This window comes from Drosophila melanogaster, chromosome 2L (genome assembly GCF_000001215.4).
Source record: "Drosophila melanogaster chromosome 2L".
In the NCBI taxonomy this organism is placed as follows: Eukaryota; Metazoa; Arthropoda; class Insecta; order Diptera; family Drosophilidae; genus Drosophila; species Drosophila melanogaster.
In genome coordinates, this window is record NT_033779.5 from 19,021,124 (window position 1) to 19,041,546 (window position 20,423).

Consider the following 20,423-nt stretch of genomic DNA (forward strand, 5'->3'; position numbering starts at 1 on the left):
TGGCTAAAAATTAGTATTTAATTAATATCGGTTAATAGGCTTTTATAATGTATATACTGTGCTATACGATTCCTTTCAGATCTACAATATAAAAATAGCATCCCTTTTTTAATAAAATAAAATAGAACGAAATCTTCATGAACCCATGATATATGTCTCTGGCAAAGACCCCGTTGATCAAGTCCAGCTTACACCACTGCCATTGCCAATCCCAAAAATGCCCAAAACGAACAAGCGACACGCGTCCTGGCCATGGCCCGCGCCCCTCATCCCCGCCACTTCTCCTCCTCCTCTCGCCGACCCCCAATCCCTTGTATCCGCTATACTCTCGGCTTGGAAAATGTCGACGACAGACGTCGCTGCCAAGCCAACATTAGCATTGAAGTGCAAACGATGCCCGCCCACACAGACACACCCACGGGGGCTTGGGAATTGGAAGGCAGCCAAGCGCCATGCTGCCAGGATGCCAGGATGCCCGGCTGTCGAGCTTCCATGCCAAACCAAACCAAGCCATGCCCCTATGCCCTGCCATGCCATGCCATGCCGTACCCCGCCCGTGCCACCATCCTATCTAGTGCCGCAGTTGGAGCACTCACGCAAATTTCAATTTTTTTCACACCACTGCTCCCTGCTCTGTTTGCGCCCCTCGTGCTCTCCCCCCCCTTCCCCTTCTTCGTACGGCCTTTACCATATTGTGGCCATGCCTTTGCGCAGCCGACAAAGTTTTCGGAAGTGCTATCCTTCAGACGTTAAAGCTATTTAACCACCTTCGGTACCTCAGGTACATACTTCGGTACATTACATAAATTCATTACACTGATAAATTCAGTGCTAATAGCTTTCAAATTGGTTTTATGTGTGTCCTACCCTCAATCATGCTAGAATTCAAAGTATTTTTAAATAAATGTATTTTAAAATATATCTGGAAATATCAATAGCGCCGAACTTTTGCGACTGTTATATTAAGTTCGATCTGGACGGATTTGTCGGTTGTTTCGAGCCATCATGCTTTCGTTCTTCGAAGCACGCGCCAGCACACATACACACAGACACCCACCCAGATACTCGCACTTGAACACACGCAGAGGAGCTCCAATAAAGGCGGAGTGGAGCACTGTGGGGAATTTCACCTGATTTGTTGGCAAAAATGTTATTTTGTAAAATTTTGAAATCATTTATAATTGTTTTTCTCGACGGATTAGGGGTTATGTTATGTAACGCAAATGTAAAATTAACAGTCCAATGTTACAAAATAACAGCTGTAAAATCAGCTTTTGTAAATATAAAGCACGTGGCGTCGGTGATTTTCCTTTTGTAGTGATTACTTAAATTCATATATGTATGTACATATTTTCAACCACAAGGCCTTAACAAATCAAATTTGAATTGAATTCTCATTCCTCAGGTGTGTACTATGTGTTTTTACTAATATGTTGCTTATTTTGGGCGTGTAAACTTAAATAACAATTTGTGTATTAATCAAGTGATGTCCTCGACCAACTTCTAGAATAAAATTTCAACTTTTAATATAGTTAAAAACAAGAGAAAATACTATAGTCAAGTTTCCCGACTATCAGATACCCGTTACTCTATCTAGTGTGAATGCAAACGAGAAATTTCATAAGTTTTCTGGGATATCTTTTTTGAAATTGTTCAAAAGTGGGGGCGCGACCGGCTTGGTCGTTTTGTAGGTTAAAGGAGGGGCGTGGATACCGTGTTTTCGGTATACAGATCAAAATTGGCGATACAAATAATAAAACGAAGAAAAATCTAAACACTTTTCAAAAGTGCGGGAGTGGCAGTTTTGGACTGCTTTAAAATGGGAGTGACAAAAAGTTTTTTCGCAAATCGCAATAAAAATTTACAGTAACGAAATCTACGAGCAACGGGTATAAAATATATACATATATGCACTGCATTTACCTTCAAAATAAAGAGCTCACTTTCGTAATTTTTCGAATTGGTTGGTACAGCTGCTTTCAAATTTTGTAACTATTTAAAGATTTCAAACCACAGAGTTATCGACATTGGAAAAGGACTGACACCTTGAACACCATGTGTTTTAATGTACTGGGAGTGAGCAATCTGCTACCCGATTGCAGCATTGCAAACCGGGTCCATCTGTTCTCTTTGCTGCAGCAACTCCAGAACCAGGAGCGTCGTCCGGAGGAAGTGAGTGACGAGTTGCGGGATCGCTACAACGTATTTCGCCAGGTTTTGCCCAACTACCCGCCACCGGAACAGCCAGACGACGATATGCTAGCAAACTTTGATGAGTTATTCCAGGAGCAGCTTTCAATATCGATCTTCACAGACACTGAATCATCCGGCGAGGAGACCTGCGAATCCAGTCTGGATAGTGACTCCGAGCAGATCAGCATCGGGATGGATCGTCATCATTAGACCACATTCAATTAAAAAGTGAAATTATGTCTTTCGTCTAATGTCTGCCAAGTGGTCGAGTAAATGAAAGTAAAACGTAGCCACTAATTGTTCGACAATAAAAAAGAGTAAATTCAGCATAAAATTATTTTTCATTTTTATTTTAATTACAATTTGGTAGTCAGTGGTACTAGCAAGGAATTTAATGCGCGTTTGTCGCGCTTGTTGTCCTGCCTAAAACACTGGAACCGGCTGGCCGTTTGTCCAGTGAAATGAGCCAGCTTATCAAATCTAAACAAGAAATAGATAACGATATATTTATTTATGCCAATAAAACAGGTGAAATTACCCATAGTGCGGCGTATTGTACGTGCTCTTACACCGCACAGTGTGGCGCACTTCCTTTTGATTTAGTCATTTTTCTCTCTTTAGCCGACACAACGGCAGGAGCAGGTCGTGTCATGGCCCTCTGCCACCAGCTCATGCTACGCCTCGTGTCCTTTTCCCCTCCGCCACTTGACAAACTGCCTTCCCCAACCGCCACCGAACCAGCAAACCAACCCGCCCACCGCACCGCTCGTTCGTTCTGGCTGTCCTGTCCTGTCCTGTGCTGCTTCCGTTGCCATTGCGGCATGGAGCGCACTTCCGAAGCTTTTCCTGTGGGGCTTTCCCTTCACTGGTGCGCCAGTGCGATTGTCTGTGTGCGAGCGAGTCCTTTGGTCCTTTTTCCCCCGCAGTTTGATTTTCAGTTCTGTTTTGCCACCAATACCTTTTCGCATTGTTATTGTTGTTCTCGCTGCCGGTACTGAGCACGAGATCCGTCTCCAGCCTGCTCCTGCCACTGCCACCGCTCCCTTGTCCTTCCGCCCTTCATCCGTTCCCCTTTCGCCGGGCTCCGGTTGCCACTGCTGTCTGCGCTTAACTTGCCTTTTATACCTTTGACTCCGACTACCAGTCGCAGGGAATGCACAGAAGCAAATTTTTCTTTAAGGGCATGTTCATTATATTAATAAAGTAGTTATTATGGGAAAAATATTTAAAATATTTCTGCTTTAGCATAACTCTGATTCGAAAACTAACTCCAATTGAATTTCAGATAAAACAAACATAACTTGTGATTATAGCAAAACTATTGATTATTAAGTTATAATACGCTATATAGTTATTTCCTTGGGTCCAACTTCAAGATACATGCTTAAAGTAAATCATAGCTTGCTTTTGTTTCAGTGTAGCTTTCTATCGCGGGTTGGGTATTTCCCTCAGTCAGCGATCCGTGGCCGAAGGTTGCATGTGGCCTGCTGCCGGCTGTTACAATGCCACTTCTCCCGCACGTCTGAGTGGGATGTGGGTTGTGGAGGGCAGAGGGTGGGCTGTAGGTTATCCGAGAGGGGGGAGGGGGTTGGCTCTGGGGACGTGGCAGTGGCAATGGGGCGGCCTGTCAAGTCGACCAGAAACATCGGCAGCAAGTGAGGCGGCTAGTGGGGTTGCGAGAAGTGGAGGAAGTGGAAAAGCCGGAGAGCCAAAGCCGTACAACTGGAGCCCAGACCCAGGGTCGTGGCAGGGCTTTTAGCGATGACGATGATGACGCTGGTGGCGGACTGCCTGCTCTCGGTGTGGCTATAAACGATTTATGTGTGTGCCAGCACCACATGACTGGCCCAGACCCACTGAACCACCGAGCCACCCACGGAGCCACCCACGGAGCCACCCGCCTCCGGATCCCAACCAACGCAAGCTTCCCAGGCCGCGAGGGCAGCATTCAAGTCATCGTTCAGTTTGGTTCAGTTCAGTAATTTGGCTGGCGGCAATGGCAGCTGGCAACATGCGCCAAGTGGATTGGGTTGCCAGTCCTCATTCCACGCACATATATTCTCGCCATCCTCGGCATTATCCCCCCAGATCCGTTGTGCGTAGCTTGGAGAGCACTTCCCGCGCCCCGGCCATGTTTGTGCTTTCCACACTGATTGCACCTGGCCAGGCCGCATAAAAACGCCACCTGACGAGTGCCAACGACCCACAGGAGAGCCACACTAGGCGTCACTGGGTGAGGCTCTGGCCTTCGCCAGCTTTAAGATGCGGCTGCTAATTGCTCATTATGCTCCCCCGTTTCCAAATTGGCGCTTAAAATTTCACAAAAGCACCGTTGTTTGCCTTGCCTTGCCGCGGGGGAAACTTCTGTTCAGGCGTTGCAAATTGAAATTCTACGTAGCCACAATGCGGCATCAGTTCCCGGAATCTGTCTTAATTAAATCAGCGAAAAGAGGAGGGAGTTTGGCTATTATGGCTGGTAAGAGATGCCCTGATAGTACGAGTATTCTGAGTACCAAGTTTTGAAGTATATGATTCCTGCTCTATTATACAAAATATTTAAGTGCATGTTCCCAGAACTAGTGATGAAATAATCCCAGAACTTTGTCTACCTAGAATTCGGGTTATAAGTACATACCTCACGATTCTGGCCAACCACTTTTCACTAAGTCGTCCCTTTAAGTCACATCATTGGAGTTTGCCACATAATGTAACCAGCTCTTGATATATGAATACCGACAATGCGGCACAGCCATGTGATGCCACTCATCGTCTGTAAAAAGAGCTAAGCTCCGATTATCCTGCCAACCTTGTGACGCATTATGTTACGTACAAATTCGATTGGTTTTGGATACACGCAGTGTCGGAGTCCTGTGAACCCGCCACATGTGGGCGCACTGCAGCAATGTGGAATTTCCATATTGTATGGCACGCAGTTTGGGGCACTTGTTGTTGGCCGCATTTGGACTGTTTAAATCGACGGGAATTGCAATGCGTTGCGCACCTTGTTAAGCCGCCGCTGATGTGGATGTGTGCCCGCCCACATCCCTGCCAATTTGTAGCCATCAACTTTGTTGCCACGGCATTGCGCCCCCAAAAACTCGCACCAGCAATCGTATTTATCTAATAGTCCTTTCTGCTGCCGCTGTCACAGTTGTCTTCGTCTGGATCCAGCCACTACTGCCATTCCTACCATTCCTGCTCCTGCTCCTCGCTGGCTCCCTCCTCCGTTTTCCGCTGGCCTGGCTTATTATTTGCCACGACTGCTGCGCCGCAGAAGTTTCGCCTCGTTGGTGTTATGATTTCGATGCGGGCAGCCGAATGGCAAAGTCAGCGACAGCAAACACCCACACGCCCGCTCATCCATCCATCCATTCAGCCATCCCACCCCCACTGACCCCGCACGACCCACAGCCAGTCGGTCGAAGGAGCAGGAGCTGCTTCGTCGCCCGCAGGCCACAACCCCGTACCAGATCCCGGCTCCGGCTAACCCGCCGTTGACGCAGTCCACCCAGTGAACAAAGTGTGCAGCACGTTTTCGGTCGACAGTTTGTTGTGGCGAGAAAAAAAGGTAATATGAATGATTTGGAATCAAATAAATATTTTGCTTAAAATAAAAACTAATTAAGTCTTGCAATCTAATAATAAGTTATTCATTTAGCCTGCTTTAGTTAATCAATTAAATTGTTAGCCTACACCATGCCCTGAAAAGTATGCTTTGCATTTTCTGCCAAAATAACCCTCATCCGCCATGTGTGCTGGGTTGTTTCATATTTGCGCCTAAGCGAATTGATTTGTATGCCTGTGTATGAGTGAGTTCCTGTGTCTGTGACTGAGGGTGTGCCAGTGTGTGTGTGTGTGTGTGTGTGAAAGCCAGACATGGTCACGCCGTCCGTCCAAATGGCGGCACGTCGATCCGGCTTGTCGCTTGGGCTGCCTGACATTTGCCGCAGCCAGCGCGCCACCAATCCCTCATCCCCTTGCTACACTCAGCCCCCTCCCTCCGCCCACGGGCCCATCCACCCAACGCCCACTGGCAACATGCCTCCGCTGCGTCGTTAAGCTCTTCGCCAAATCTATGTGTGTTTGTGTATGTGTGTGGAGGTCGGTGGGGCAACCATTACCACAACCACCATTAACGTGGCAGGCAGCCAGGCGTTGCTGTTGCTGCCACATCCACAGGCTTTGTTGCTGTTGCCGCTCCTGCTGATTGCTAGAGCTGTTGTTGTTGCTATTGTTGTTGTTGCTGCTGCTGTCGCTGATGTTTTTGTTGTTGTTCCTTTTATTGTCGGTTGACTCCAATCTGCTTTGGTTGCTGCGCCACACGACGATGGCTCGTGCCACTGCCAACAGCAAAAGCAGCAGCAGCAGCAGCAACATGAGCTAACCAAGCATTTCAGTCGGGAAATTTTGCACAAGCCAAGCGCACGCGGCAGCGGAAAATCGGAAAACCCCATTGCCAGCCAGACAGCCGACAGGCGACGAAGTGAAAAGTCGCAATTGTTTCGCTGCTCGCCGTCAGTTAGCCGTGAATCCTCGAACAGAACGGACGCGTGTCCTCCTCGTCGAGTGGAATTTGAATCCTGATTCCACCACCAAAAAGACGTGATTGTTGGCGGGTGGATTCTAAACTGAAAGTTTCGAAAATATTAAACCCAAATCAAGCCAAATTGAGAAAACGAGGCATTTCATTCTAATTGACGACGGGCAACGAATTCTTTTGGATTTCGTAAAAATGAGAAAATGACAGCAAAACGTGATAAGGATTACTCAAAAAATAAATCAGCACCTGGTAATAAACAAGTTTGTGCTTTATAAGTTGAATTCTATCAGAAAATAGGACTTAGAAGTTCAAAATGATAAGCTGCTCTTTTAAACGTGTCCTAAACTTCTAAAGTGAAATGTGACTAATAAATATTTGGCAAACAAAATTATAGAAAACAAGTTTCCACAAAAAAAAAACGTCCCACATGGCTCACCATTGTTTAATATATTTATATTTACTTAGTGACCATTAAACAAAAGTTAAAATAATAGAAAACATACTTTTGCAAAGAAAAAGCCACCTGTGGCCAAGAAGTATCAAATTAAATAATTTTCAAACAATAAAAAATTTTTTTGATTACTTTTATAATAATCTTAAACAAAAAGCAAAATGAAATAAAAGCACCAAAGTGTCTTGAAACTAAACATGAAGCTCCATTATGCTCACAACTCGGAACTCGCAACCTCAACTCAAAAGAATTTCATTTGAGTTTGATGATATATAGATATAGATGTTTAATTTTAAAACCGAAGTTCGTTGAATCAACAAAAAATTGATAATAAGCAAAATAATGTAACTTGAAAAACTGAACATGAGAATTTCAACTTCAAAAAGTTCTGAAACGAACGAGATAACTTTGTTTATAAATGATTAAATTACAAAAAACTTTCAGGTTATAGCGATAATTGTATTAATTATTGACCCTTCTGTATTTCCGCCAGGCATCGGATTCACCGCCGCCGGCTCAACTAATGGCAGCGGCATAAAGTCCATCGGGCTGGTGAGCTCAACGCAGAATGTGACTTCGTCGCAGGACATCAGCAAGCGGACAAACAAACCACTCATGGAGAAGCGCCGGCGGGCGCGAATCAACCAGAGCCTGGCCATCCTGAAGGCCCTCATCCTCGAGTCCACCAAGACCCAAAATGCCAAGAACGGCGAGGGCCAGGCGAAGCACACCAAGCTGGAGAAGGCGGACATCCTGGAGCTAACCGTTCGCCACTTTCAGCGGCATCGCAATCTCGACGATCCCAGTAAGTTTCCATATAAAAGTAAAAATTTTCGTATTATGACTTTACATTTTCGCTACAAAATGTAATTTTATAAATACATCTTGAAGAACATATCTGTATCTAAAATAAAATTCATTAAATTTAGGACCTAGGCAAACTTCTTATATTGAAACTTAGATAATAACATTCAAATCCTGATTTTCTTTCAGCGGTTAACAAATACAGAGCTGGTTACACGGACTGCGCTCGCGAGGTGGCTCGTTACCTGGCCACCCCGGAACCGCCGCCCATGGGCACCATGCCCACCTTGGCGGAGCCCGGCTCCAAGGCGCGACTGCTGCGCCACCTGGACCAGTGCATAGCCGAGATCGACGTGGAGATCTGTCCCCATTCGACGGCCGCGTTTGCCGAAAGCCCCAGCAGTAGCAGTTGCTTCGACCTGAATCACGGGAAGAAGTCGCAGCCCGAGGAGCATTCGCTGGACTACAGCAGCCAGGATTCGAATCCAGTGGACTACAGCAAGGGTCTGAAAATGGTAGCCGCTGAGCAGAGGACGCTGCCCGTCACGCCAGCACCCCAGGATGAGAACAACAATCGTGGACTCCAGGCGCAGGCGCAAACTCCGATACCAATACAGGTGCAAAGCCAGACACAAGGCCAGACGTCGCCGCATGTAGATGCCGTCGCTCCCAGCGAGCTGAGCTACGAGGAGGATCGCAACAAGGTGTGCGCCAATGTCCTGGAGCAGTACAAGCAACAGCTTAAGGCGCACGTGCAGCAGCAACCAGAGTCCGCCAACGGAGTCCTGGTCCTGCCGCCCCACTATGTCCAGCTGGCAGCGGCCCTTGGCCTTAGTGCCCAGCCGCTGGTGGATCCGATTGCTACCCGAACGGATTTTGAGCGGTTGATAGAGTTGCAACGGGTTCAACCACATTTGGCCGGCAAGTTGAGTCCCAGTTTTCCGGGAGGCTTGGAGGCTGCCCATGTCGCTGCCGCAGCAGCGGCTTATGCCAACAGCATGGCTGTGGCCGCTTCAGCAGGAGCCTCAGTTGCGGCAATGGCTACTTCCGGTGCCGGAACGCCAACGGTGCACCAAGAGAGACCTGCCTCGGTGGCAGCGTCTGTCAGTTCCGGCGTCTCGATGTCGGAACTGAAGTCCATGCCCGCCACGCAGCAATCCTCACCAAGATCCGAGAGTGGCATCGGTTCCAATGAGAACGAGGCTCCGGCGACCAGTCCGCGACCCCAGACAAGCAACGCCGCTCGTCAGGCTCTAAGGCAACGCCAGGAGGAGGAGTATCACTACATGGCCCAGGCGGCAGCTGCTGCAGCAGCAGCTGGGCAAGATGAGAGCATGTGGCGACCCTGGTGAGCCGTTAGGTCAGAGATCCTACGTACTAAGTATGTAGACACCACCAGTTAGTTAGGGGAGAACCAGCCGGCAGCCGGCGGTTTGCTGCCCCCACTGATCGCCAAGTAGAGGATGACACCTATTGTTATTACCGCTCGTCTGTGTAGCTCCTGCATCTCTCCAAATTGCATTTCCAACCTGTGCCAACGCCCAAGACTCTCTACAAGATGGGTTCCAGAGCCAAGGAGAGCTACCCTTTCATTTATGTATGCATTTGTTTTTGCCCTGAACTCTGCGTTAAATGTATTTAATTCAATACATAAAGCAAAAATATTTACAAAAAAACTTGAATTCTGTTTTGAAAGTGGTCGGGGTACGGGAAAAATTACGTTCTTGTTTTTGGTAATTCTATTGAATCATTTTAGCAATTTTATTAAGGTATGTACTATAAATACGATATAGATCCTTGCGGAGGTCCAATAAATACTTGTATTATATATTAGTTATATAAGTTTTCAAACAAGAAATGAGACTTAGCCTACTCTTCAGGTTCATGCTTTCTACTTTGATTTCATTGCACTTAGGGATTTGCGGGGCGCGGACTGCCGCTGGCGGGCAAGGAATGTCTGGCCAGAGCCCATCAATATTGCCAGCTTAGAGTCGATTGCATCACGCTGGGCATTGACACCCAGTCTGTAGAAAGCGGAGGTCATGAGTTGCTCCTCCATCACACTCATCTTCGGCTTGGGCTCCTCCTCGACGAGATCAGCACTCTTTTCCAGTACGCTAGCATCCAGAGCTGAAATTTCAACAATTATTGTAAATTTTTGTTATATTTTCCAGCACTTACCACTGGCAATTCGAGGATCTATGCTTTTGATCACCTCCTTAGCTTTCTCCACGCATTTTCGGTATTTGGCGTCATACACCAGAATTTCCTGCTCACGCGCTGATAAATTGGTTTCCAGCTGAGTCACCTTGCATTGCAGAGACGTGCTCTGGGTAACTGCTTCCTCCAGTTGGAGTGCTGTGTTGATATAAAATATTAGAAGGCTTTTTTCTTATGGCAGTAATCATGACTCACTCTTTTGTTCATTTAGCTCCATTAACTGTTTGATTTGTTTACCAAACTCGCTCCTGGGATAAAAGAAAAGATTTTGATAGAAAATTATACATGCAATAGTGAAAATCTTATATTTACTCTTTTAAAATGGGATCATCGCTTTGAGAAGCATGCGACAGGGAAAGAATGCGTTCATTGGCTGTTTTTAGCTGCTCACGCAAATTCTCGCAGCGTTTATTGGCATCGTCCAGCAGTTGCTGCAAAAAATGTGTTTTAATATAAAGTGGCCAAGTTATGCTATCTAATATTACTAACCGCCAAAGCTGTCTGGCCACCCTGTCCCTCGCGCAGAGCCTTGTTCTCCGCCTCCAGTCGCTGTAGTTTTTCCACTGTGGCCGACGGTTGCAGTTCCCTGGAAACCGTGGTGCCTGTCAGCGCTGTGTTCGAGGACAATTGTCCGCATTTCAGCTCGTCGACTGCCTCGCGAAGGTTGTCGCGCTCCTTGAGCAAACTGTCTTTGGCCCGCTGCAGAGCCAGGTTCTTGCTTTCCAAATTCTTGTTATCAAACTCCAACTTTACATTCTTGCTGCTCTCGGCGTCCAGCTTGGCATGAAGGTCTTGAATCTCTTTCTTGAACAGCTCCACTTGGCCTTTGGTGTTGGCATATCGTTTGGCATCCTCCTCAAACTGCGCATTCTGCTGCACATAGTCGGCGCTACGCTCCTCCAGAATTTTTACTTGTTTTTTCAGGTCGTTATAGTCTTCTAGCTTCTTTTTATACGTGTCAAGCTGGGCCTCGCATATCTTAAGCTTGTCGTTGGACTCCCGCAGAACATCCACTTCATCCTTCAGTGTGGTCACTTCAGCGGAACTTTTCTGTAAGAAAATGATGATAACATAAAATTTAAATGTAATCGTGTTGACCGTACCATTAATTCCTCTATGCGCATTTGCATGTGCAGCAGATCGGTATCTTGTTGCTGGGCCTTGATTTTAAGGTCCTCCCGAGCTCCTTCAGACTGAAGAAGTTCCTCTTTTAGTAGGTCCAATTGACGCCGGAGTTCGTTGTAGCGCACAGATCCTGTTTGAACTGGCCCCAAAGAGACTCCATCATCTCCGATCACCGTGGAGTGTTGCTCTAGGCGGGCAAACTCTTGCTGCAGCTTATGCAACTCCTGTTGGAGATTCGTTTTCTCGTCTATGAGAAGGAGCATTTTCTTTTCCGTCTCGAAGCATTTTTGTGCCAGGGCGTCGCGATCCTCCTGAACTGCCTTGCTGTCCAGGAGTCCTGTGCGAGAGCCACGGGACAAGGAACTGGCTACACCGCCCTCCGGCGTGGATGCTTGCCTAGTGGCCTCAAGTTCCTGAAGGGCGCGCATAATGTTTGCTTGCAGTTCCTCCTCCAGACACATGATCTCTGTGATGTAGGACTGCTTCTCTGCACAGTTCACGGCGCAACCAAGGACCAACTGCAGCAGACGCTCCAGCTCTCCCAAGTCGCACTTCTCAGCGATCCTCTGCAGATCAGGCTTCGAGAAATCACTCAGCGAGTAGTTCAGTACGTCGCTGTAGTAGTCGTACACGGACTGGGTCACCTTTTTAAGATTGCTCATCCGCAATCGCCAGTTGCTGCCCACGGCACTGGCCTTGATCTTGGAAAGCCAAGCGTCGGTGAAGGATTCGGGGGCGAACTGGTTAAGAGCCTGTGAATAAAGGAGCTATTAAATATTGATGAACTATATATGTATATATAGTTACCTGAGCCAGTGCCACTCCGTCAGCTAAGGATTCCGCATCCGCATGCGGGGCATTTAGATTGAGGGTCTTGAACCACTCCAGCAAGCTATAGTACATCTCGTTCTTGGGCGCGGACATGTTGCAGGTGTGAACGAAACGCTAAACGAAACAAAACAAACTAAAAATATGCACAATTTCACAAAAAAAGAGCTCTCAGCTGTTGCACTAAAAACCAAAACATACATCGAACTGCACGACAGCTATCGAAAGCCATTGAGATGCACTTTCTCTATCGATAGAAAATATCGTTATTTATTATTTATCATGTTTACAAAATTAAACAGGAATTAAATATGTATGTTTATAAAAATATAAATGTTAATATTTAAATTAAAATTAATACATTTTACCCTAGAGCTTTTATAATTTTAATATCAGTAACATCGAAGTTTGGGTACAACCTCATGTTAATAAAAATAATTTTTAATATATTCTGTCAATCATTGCTTATATTAAAGTCAATTGCCATGGCCGAACCACGCCCACCATCTAGTGCCTTTAGCATGCACTGCTCCGCCCACTTTAGCTTCTCATCCTGCTCCTTAATCTTGTCCAGTGGGGTCCAGCTCAAATCGTACTCCAACCTGTAGCTGCCTTTGAATGTTTGGTCAACGGAGAGACTCCATTCCTGAAAGTGTACATCCATTAATAATGCGATTTTAGAATTATTTTCAAACAAAACGTACTTCCGGTGATAGCATGCTGAAATAGTTTTGACCCGATGGCCTTTGATAAAGATGATAGATGTGTCCGGGTTTTTTGGTGAAATTGCAGGCCGCACTGTGCAGATCTCGGTTGAGAGTGGACTCCTTAAGTATCTCCATCGCTTGGGCCTGAAGCATTTTGATCTATGAAAGATTTATTAGTTTGTATTATAATTGTTAAAGAGGAGTATAGCTTACCTGCTCCATTATGACCCCCAGCTTTTGGCAAGTTGTGTTTTTCAATTGTTTATCAGCATTCTGAATTTGTTGGGCCAATTCGATGATATCCTCCTCCTGGTGCATGGACACACGCATGGGGTTTATCTGCAACTGGGGATTCCTCTCAACCAGTTGGGCTAAAAAATACAATATTTATTTGTTTACCTCTCAGTAGTTATATCATAGAAGCGTACCCTTTTTTACAGCTGTCTGATACGTCAATTCGTCCATTTCGGCCGCTCTTTTCATCACACGCTACCGAACATGAATACAAATAAGTAATCACTCCGCGATTGACAACTATGTAAATTTATGGACTGCCAAAAATAAAATAATAACATGTGTTCTTTATAGCTGGTATATCTCCTCCAGTCATCGTTTTCCCTAGGTGTTATCGATCACTATCGAATAGATGTCATATTGCACGGCCGTCTCTAGATAGAAAGAAGAAGCACACTAAATTGTAGTTTTATTTAATAGTTCTAGCGAAATAGTGAATTTTGGCCATTTAACTAAAAAATTGTAATGTCCAGGCGAAATTGACCATAAGTGCGGTATCTGTGTGTTAAATAGTGCGGAAATTAGATCGCGTGCGAGTGAACTATGCCCTTTTTGGCAACCAGAGCAACGGTGTCACTGCATTTTAGCGAAAGGAAACACTAAATGCCCATTAAAAAGCGCACGCGCGTATAAAATGCACCATTAAAGGCTTGAGAACTTTAAGTTTTTCATTGCGAACAGCTGGAGCTAAGCGACAGTATCACAAATTGCATTGGTAAGCCCAAAAAAAAATCCAAACCAAGCCCCCAATAATCGCTTTTCACATACTCAATTTTGCATAAGTATATATTTGTAAAATATATACACATACGTATATATATGTGTGCGATGGCAAAACGGGCGTGAGTGTGAGTGTGTGCTTGGACTTTCGTAAACAACACATGCGGGTCGATTCCTTGAATGACTTCGCTGCTTGACCAAGAAGTCACAGGCACTTGGCTTTTGTCAGCGGGACGATGAGAAATCCGTATCGAAATTGAAATCGGAGGTTCAGACGGTGCATATATACATATATCCGTCTTATCGGCATGCGTCATGCGAGCTTCTGGGCTGCACCCACACCACAAAACCTCGGACTGCCAGAAACCGAAGCGCTGGCGATCGGGAAACATATCTGGCATTTGAATGGCATTTCCTCCCCCGACACCCCATAAATGATGCGAAGGGTTAACAAAGAAATCTCAAGAGTTTTAATACAGAAATCTCTAGAAAATTTTAATTCTGCTTAAGTATTTTGTGAAGAGTACAATTTCTTGCTTAGAATTAAGCCACTGCAATGTTTTAAAACATGCTCATAGAGACCCTTCCATGCTTGAGCCTACAAAGACTTCTGAGATGACCCCGATATGCTCCTCTCCTTTTGAGTCATGCGCTGACGGGGCCGCCATTTAGTTGACCCAATTATCAGCCAGGTCCCATCAAACGCCGTGCCCCGAGTATTGTCAAATGTCACATTTATGCTATCCTCCTTGCAGGCTGAATCGGATTACACAAATTGAGCCAACCAAACGCCATGCGAGCCTCCATTCCGCCCGGCATTCGAGTGGTGCGCGGACCCAACTGGATCTGGTCGAATCAAGGTAAGAACGCATTCAGGCAGCCACGGGCCAGCTTGTTTACTTTCACCCACCTCCAAAGAGGCGAATTAACTTGCCATCCGCTCTCTGTTTATAGATACGGGTGTTTTTGTTATATAGTTCAGATCGAAATTTGCGTACGGTAGAGATTAGGCGGTGGGGATGTCGCCAACTTAGGCATTCAATTTCGGTAAAACCCATACTTAGTCATACGTTCTCCGATTAAAAGGGCTTTACAATGGGATTATTACTTCTGTTTAAACTCCAATATCTGTCCTTAAAAAAAATCATGTTTATAATTTATTAAGCTGATTTTATCCGCATATTTTGGATTTGATAGCGTAATAATAATAAGCAATATCTTAAATAAACATTTTTATACCTCTTACGATCGATCAATATTTGATCAAATTTAATCTACTGATACTTTAATTTTTGTTATAATATGTATGTAGAAAAGACATGATAAATAATGAATATATGGCATAAAGGGAATCACTTCGTGGCCAATACTTACTGTATACGCCAAACGCAACTCACTTGGCATTGGCACCCGTAGAGGGTCCGTTGAGAGTGTGCGAGTGCGGAGGGGTGTGGGGCAATGGGACGGGATGGGACGGAGAGGTGTACGTCCGTGTCCGCTGCTGCTGCTCGGGGCGTTGTTGAATGTAAAGAGGACGCGCCCGCTATTTTTAGCAACACTCACTGCGGCAGCAGTGAAATTCTTGCGCTTACCAATTGCTTCTGCTTTCGTCGCTTCGTTTTATGGTTCATATACATACATATGTACATATATATGGCGGGGATGTGTGGCTCTCGATGGTACGTACATATATAGTACGCCACCCTACGTGGCAGGTAAATACATATGCACATACATACGTCCGTAGGCAGCTGCCCGCCAAACAATAATATTGCGTAGTTTTTAATTGAATTAATTGTCTTTCGCTGGAACAAATTCGTAACGTATTACAAACAATTAGATGATGAGGCTTATATCGTTTCGAAAGCTTGATAAACCGACTGTATTATATGTGCCATGAAAAGAGATTAGAACTCAAAACCTCAAAAATGAAAGGAATGTAGAACACTATAATTTTCAATTACATTTTGATAGTTGCAAATGAATATTACCAAGAGAGAACATTTCTTCAGATACACTTCAAAAACAATTTGAATCATTTTGTGGAAGTTAAACCAATCACCAAAGCCTAATTTGATAATAAACGCAGTAATGTTTAAGCCTATTGAAGGATCCTATTAAAGCAGCTGCACACGTTTAGGATTAGGTCATGGTATGTGTTCCCCCCTCCCCAAGTCGCCCTATTCCAGCCTGTGCAGCGAATGCATATGCACATGTCAGGCGCTAGGGCGCGTGCCATTTTGTCTCCAACCTTTTTTTGAGTGTTTATTTTTAGTTACACGGGTGGGGATCGCGAGCAGTTACACAGCTCCAGCCGGCCTGATATTTGGGGACGATGTGGAGAGTTTATTTTTGGACCTTGGTATTCCTCCGACTGGGGTGTGTTGAAAATAGACATAAACAAATTTTCAGATGGGAGCCCAGCCATCGGTGCTCCCATTCCTCCCCAGGCCAACATCAAATGTCACCCTCTAGAGAACGATTCCACATCCACACCCGTGATACGGGGTAATTATAGAGCAGCTGCACGCCCGAGTCCGAGTGCATAACAAAAATCCGCTTGGAGCCCGAGCCCGAGTCAATGATTATGGGTATTTATAGTCACGGCGCGTTGTTTATGAGGGGGAAGTGTGCGCTCTGCATATGTCTGATATCCACCGGATGTGGATGTGGGGATGGTGATGCCGATGTACACACAATGCAGCCCTAGGAGCATCCTTGTGGCAGCTCTATAGCTCTATAGCTTCTCCAACTCACATCACGTCACTCTCGACTTTGTTTCATTGCTTACGCAACAGACGACGGAGAAGGTCACGTTGGAACCGTTTGCGAAATCGGACGTTGCGGATCGACACATTCGCCAGAAAACACTGTCGTGGTCAACTGGGATTCCGGACACCGGACCAACTACCGTGTGGGCTACCAAAACCAGTACGACTTGATAATTGTAGATAATGCTCAAGTTGGTAAGTGACGATATTTAAGAAATCTATTCAATTAGTTAATTTTAATTTTCCAAATTACAATTATTTATAGTTCATTGTTTATAAGGTCTTATATTCGAATTCTTTTTTCGCAGGAGTTCGTCACTCAAATGTTGTCTGCGATGGCTGTTCCAAGGCGGGTATCGCTGGCATAGTATTCAAGTGCGCCCAGTGTCCCAACTATCACCTATGCGCCTATTGCTACGCAGAGGATCTGCACGATATTGAGCACCCGTTTATCCGCTACACGACTCCCAACTCGCTGGGCGTGAGATTGCCCATGAGAAAAGGTGCCAAGCGCATCCAGCTGCGAGGCATCTTTGTGGGTTCCAAAGTAGTGCGCGGTCCTGACTGGGAGTGGAACGAACAGGACGGCGGAGAAGGCAGGACGGGTCGGGTAATGGAAATCCGAGGCTGGGACAACGAATCGTGTCGCAGCGTGGCCAACGTAGCGTGGGTAACCGGATCGACGAACGTCTACCGTCTAGGTCACAAGGGAAACGTTGACCTCAAGTACATTACTGCCACGTGCGGTGGTCACTACTATAAGGACCACATGCCTGTTCTAGGTCAGACAGAGGAGTTGCAGCCGGTGGCGCCCATGGTGAAGCCAAGCTTTTCCGTGGGCGACCGCGTCAAGGTTTGCCTAGAGGTTGACGCCCTAATGAAATTGCAGCAGGGCCATGGCGGATGGAATCCGCGCATGGTCGAGCATTTGTCCAAACTGGGCACAGTACACCGCATCACGGACAAGGGGGATATACGGTGAGAATATATAATTTGGTTGATTTTATTTGGATTTCTAACACAGTCGAAACCCAAACAGTGTTCAGTATGAAAACTGTCCCAATCGATGGACCTTTCATCCCGCCGCACTCGTTAAGGTTGTCTCTTTTCGTGTCGGTGACCTGGTCACCATCATCAACGATGCCAACAAAGTGCAGCAGCTGCAGAAGGGTCACGGCGAATGGATAGAAATCATGCGACACGTGAGTATTCAGATTATGTTAAATCTTTTTTGAGAGTATTCTTTAAAAAAAATGTTTTTCAGGCCCTTGGAAAAATTTGCAAGGTAGTGAAGGTGTACTCGGACGGTGACCTCCGCATCCAGCAGTTGGACGACGGCTTCGAGTGGACCCTGAATCCGAAATGTGTCAAACTAGAGCGTTCTCCTTTGGCAACAGCAGCTGAGCGCTCTAACAGTATGATGGACCTAAGCCACCGACGCGCTGACCATGTAATGACACCGCTCTCTGGCCTCTCCGGTAGTTCGGTTGCCGACAAGCTGGTGCGCGAGGCTGCCCAGGGCCATTTGGATTTCGTGCGGCAGTACCTGGACGTGAATCCCAGCCAGGTGGATGTGATGAGTGGCGGCAAGGCTTGTATTCAGGTGGCCTCTCATCAGGGCTACGTCGATCTTGTCAGCTACCTCATCTCCAAGGGTGCCAACGTGAATGCGGTCGACAAGGAAGGTGATTCAGCTCTGCACTACGCAGCCTTCGGCAATCAGCCGGCCACCATGAGAGTGCTGCTGCAGCACGGTGCTGAGGTGAACTTCCTAAACTCGAGCCACTGCTCTGCACTGCACATCTGCGCGCACAAGAAAACGCCGCACTGTGTGCGTGAGTTGCTGCAGCACAATGCCAACGTAAACATTCAGGATTCGTACGGGGATACGGCGCTTCACGACGCAATCGGCAAAGAGAATACGGAAGTTGTGGAGTTGCTTTGTAATGCTCCGAATCTGGACTTTACGGTTAAGAATAATCGCGGCTTTAACGTGCTACACCATGCAGCGCTTAAAGGAAACGTGGTAGCTGCTCGCCGTATCCTGTTGCTCTCCCGCCAGCTGGTCAATGTGCGCAAAGACGATGGCTTTGCGGCTCTTCATTTGGCAGCCCTTAACGGTCATGCCCAGGTTGTGGAAACGCTGGTCACTGAGGGCCAAGCGGAGTTAGATATACGCAATAATCGCCAACAGACGCCGTTCCTACTGGCCGTCTCCCAGGGCCATGCCGGGGTAATCGAGCGACTCGTTCGCCTCTCCTGCGACGTGAATGCCAAGGATGAGGATGGCGACAATGCGATGCACTTGTGCGTCATTAAGAAGTCCAATCTGCAGTCGGCCGCGGAGCCTCAGCCAGAGGAGGCTCCTGAGATTCACAAGTTTTACCTGAGTCTAGTACACTCGAGCATTCGTCCTGAGGATCGTTTGATGTACAGTATATTGATCTATCTTTCGAGGGCCGGCTGCCGAGTGGAGCTGAACAACGCCAATGCAAGCATTTTTGAGTGGATAACGGACCGCCACATCAGGCAACTGATTTTTGGGCAGCAGGGCGAAGCTGAATCGCTGCCTAGGAATCTTCAAGCTTTGGAAGTGTCCGCAGGATCAGCCGACGGTGAGGAGAGCTCTGCGTCTGCTGGAGCTGAATCCAATGGAGCCGGACCTGGAAGCGTTGCAGCACCCCCACCACCGCAGCGCCAGACATTTGAACTAATGCCAAAGCCAAACGATATCCCAGCCATTGGAGTTGGAGCATCTCCATCCACGCCCTCCGCCTCGCCGGGCGTAAAGAAACTGAACTCCGACGCAACACCGCAAAACGTCTCTCCACAGGTGGCACCGCGCAAGAAGGCGCCCAAGCCTCCGGTTACCACTAGCTCGAGCAGTACCGCGTTGGAAGCCGGAGCGGCGGGACCCAGTACCAGTCCGGTGATCGTCCCCGGTCCCCATGAGTGCATTGTGTGCAATGAGATCCTGCCGATGGTGCGCTTTGAGCCGTGTCAGCATCAGATCGCCTGCGAGGAGTGCGGCATCCGAATGAAAAAGTGTCTCCGCTGTGCCGTGGCGATCGAGCGGCGATTGACGGTCAGCGGCCGAGTGGTGGCCCTGCCCACGTCCACGTCGTCACCTAGTGACCCCACTCGCCTACCGTCCGGGGATCTACTTCGCTATCTGGAGAACAAAGTGCTGGAGTTTGAGGAGTCGCACTTCTGCGGTATTTGCATGGAGCGAAAAAGGGATGTGGCCTTCCTGTGCGGGCACGGCGCGTGCTCCCATTGTGCCGAAACGCTCCGCACATGCCACATGTGTCGCAAGACAATACTCAAGAAGATCAACCTGTACTGAACGGCGGTAACGGAAACGAAAGAAAAGCAAAGGCGGCAGGATCAGCAGCAATTCAAACAGCAACCAAAGTGGCTTGTATATATACATACACAAAACAAACACACACTCACATTGCCGTGTCATGTGCAAATCGAAATTATTATTTATTGATCACAAACGAAATTTACGAGTTCTTTTTTAATCGGTTCATCATCGGCATCGTCGCAACACGCAACAAATTAATGTGCACCTTCTCGTGTCTAGTTATTAGCCCCGTTTAACCATGTCTGGTAACGATAAATACATAGGAAACTAACTAAAGCATACAAATATTTAATAGTCATTTAAATGCAAATATACAAATATAAAATTATTTAATTGAGTGAATTTCAATCGATGTCGGTGGTTAGCCTACAGAAAATAAAGATACTTTATTTCTGAATAT

General features: G+C 46.6%; 5 protein-coding genes and 1 long non-coding RNA gene across 11 annotated transcripts, besides 2 other annotated features; 3 read left to right on the forward strand and 3 right to left on the reverse strand.

Moving 5' to 3' along the window:
- Positions 1–1,112: 1,112 nt before the first annotated feature.
- Positions 1,113–1,542: a mobile genetic element.
- On the forward strand, positions 1,294–2,523 carry CG15172 (uncharacterized protein). 4 transcript variants are annotated; one of them, NM_001273622.1, is made up of 2 exons: positions 1,294–1,405; positions 2,003–2,521. In NM_001273622.1, the coding sequence occupies exon 2, from the start codon at positions 2,056–2,058 to the stop codon at positions 2,401–2,403; it is 348 nt and encodes a 115-aa protein (NP_001260551.1). In that variant the 5' UTR covers positions 1,294–1,405; positions 2,003–2,055; the 3' UTR covers positions 2,404–2,521. The 4 variants fall into 4 exon arrangements, with proteins under 4 accessions (NP_001260551.1, NP_609932.1, NP_001260552.1 ...); NM_136088.2 differs by having other exon boundaries at positions 2,017–2,521; NM_001273623.1 differs by lacking the exon at positions 1,294–1,405 and adding an exon at positions 1,895–1,963 and having other exon boundaries at positions 2,017–2,521.
- Positions 1,543–1,864: a mobile genetic element.
- A 24-nt stretch (positions 2,524–2,547) lies between the features above and the next one.
- Positions 2,548–3,317, reverse strand: lncRNA:CR43700 (long non-coding RNA:CR43700). The gene is made up of 2 exons (NR_073800.1): positions 2,732–3,317; positions 2,548–2,673 (listed from the first exon to the last, which is right to left on the reverse strand). It is a non-coding gene; the product is annotated as a long non-coding RNA:CR43700 (long non-coding RNA).
- Positions 3,318–6,586: 3,269 nt separating this feature from the next.
- Positions 6,587–9,657, forward strand: Sidpn (similar to Deadpan). Its single transcript, NM_078875.3, has 3 exons — positions 6,587–6,982; positions 7,678–7,989; positions 8,178–9,657. The coding sequence occupies exons 1-3, from the start codon at positions 6,934–6,936 to the stop codon at positions 9,338–9,340; spliced, it is 1,524 nt and encodes a 507-aa protein (NP_523599.1). The 5' UTR covers positions 6,587–6,933; the 3' UTR covers positions 9,341–9,657.
- A 63-nt stretch (positions 9,658–9,720) lies between these two features.
- hook lies at positions 9,721–12,375 on the reverse strand. Its single transcript, NM_057225.4, has 7 exons — positions 12,141–12,375; positions 11,312–12,085; positions 10,698–11,258; positions 10,521–10,639; positions 10,404–10,456; positions 10,170–10,346; positions 9,721–10,118 (listed from the first exon to the last, which is right to left on the reverse strand). The coding sequence occupies exons 1-7, from the start codon at positions 12,255–12,257 to the stop codon at positions 9,880–9,882; spliced, it is 2,040 nt and encodes a 679-aa protein (NP_476573.1). The 5' UTR covers positions 12,258–12,375; the 3' UTR covers positions 9,721–9,879.
- Positions 12,376–12,533: 158 nt separating this feature from the next.
- Positions 12,534–13,453, reverse strand: CG31800 (uncharacterized protein). The gene is made up of 4 exons (NM_165272.2): positions 13,297–13,453; positions 13,082–13,239; positions 12,866–13,027; positions 12,534–12,807 (listed from the first exon to the last, which is right to left on the reverse strand). The coding sequence occupies exons 1-4, from the start codon at positions 13,331–13,333 to the stop codon at positions 12,616–12,618; spliced, it is 549 nt and encodes a 182-aa protein (NP_724152.1). The 5' UTR covers positions 13,334–13,453; the 3' UTR covers positions 12,534–12,615.
- On the forward strand, positions 13,321–20,418 carry mib2 (mind bomb 2). 3 transcript variants are annotated; one of them, NM_136089.3, is made up of 6 exons: positions 13,321–13,877; positions 14,638–14,742; positions 16,681–16,848; positions 16,962–17,631; positions 17,693–17,855; positions 17,918–20,418. In NM_136089.3, the coding sequence occupies exons 2-6, from the start codon at positions 14,676–14,678 to the stop codon at positions 19,997–19,999; spliced, it is 3,150 nt and encodes a 1,049-aa protein (NP_609933.1). In that variant the 5' UTR covers positions 13,321–13,877; positions 14,638–14,675; the 3' UTR covers positions 20,000–20,418. The 3 variants fall into 3 exon arrangements, with proteins under 3 accessions (NP_609933.1, NP_001260554.1, NP_001260555.1); NM_001273625.1 differs by having other exon boundaries at positions 13,518–13,877; positions 17,918–20,350; NM_001273626.1 differs by lacking the exon at positions 13,321–13,877 and adding an exon at positions 14,377–14,574.
- The last annotated feature ends 5 nt before the right edge of the window (positions 20,419–20,423 follow it).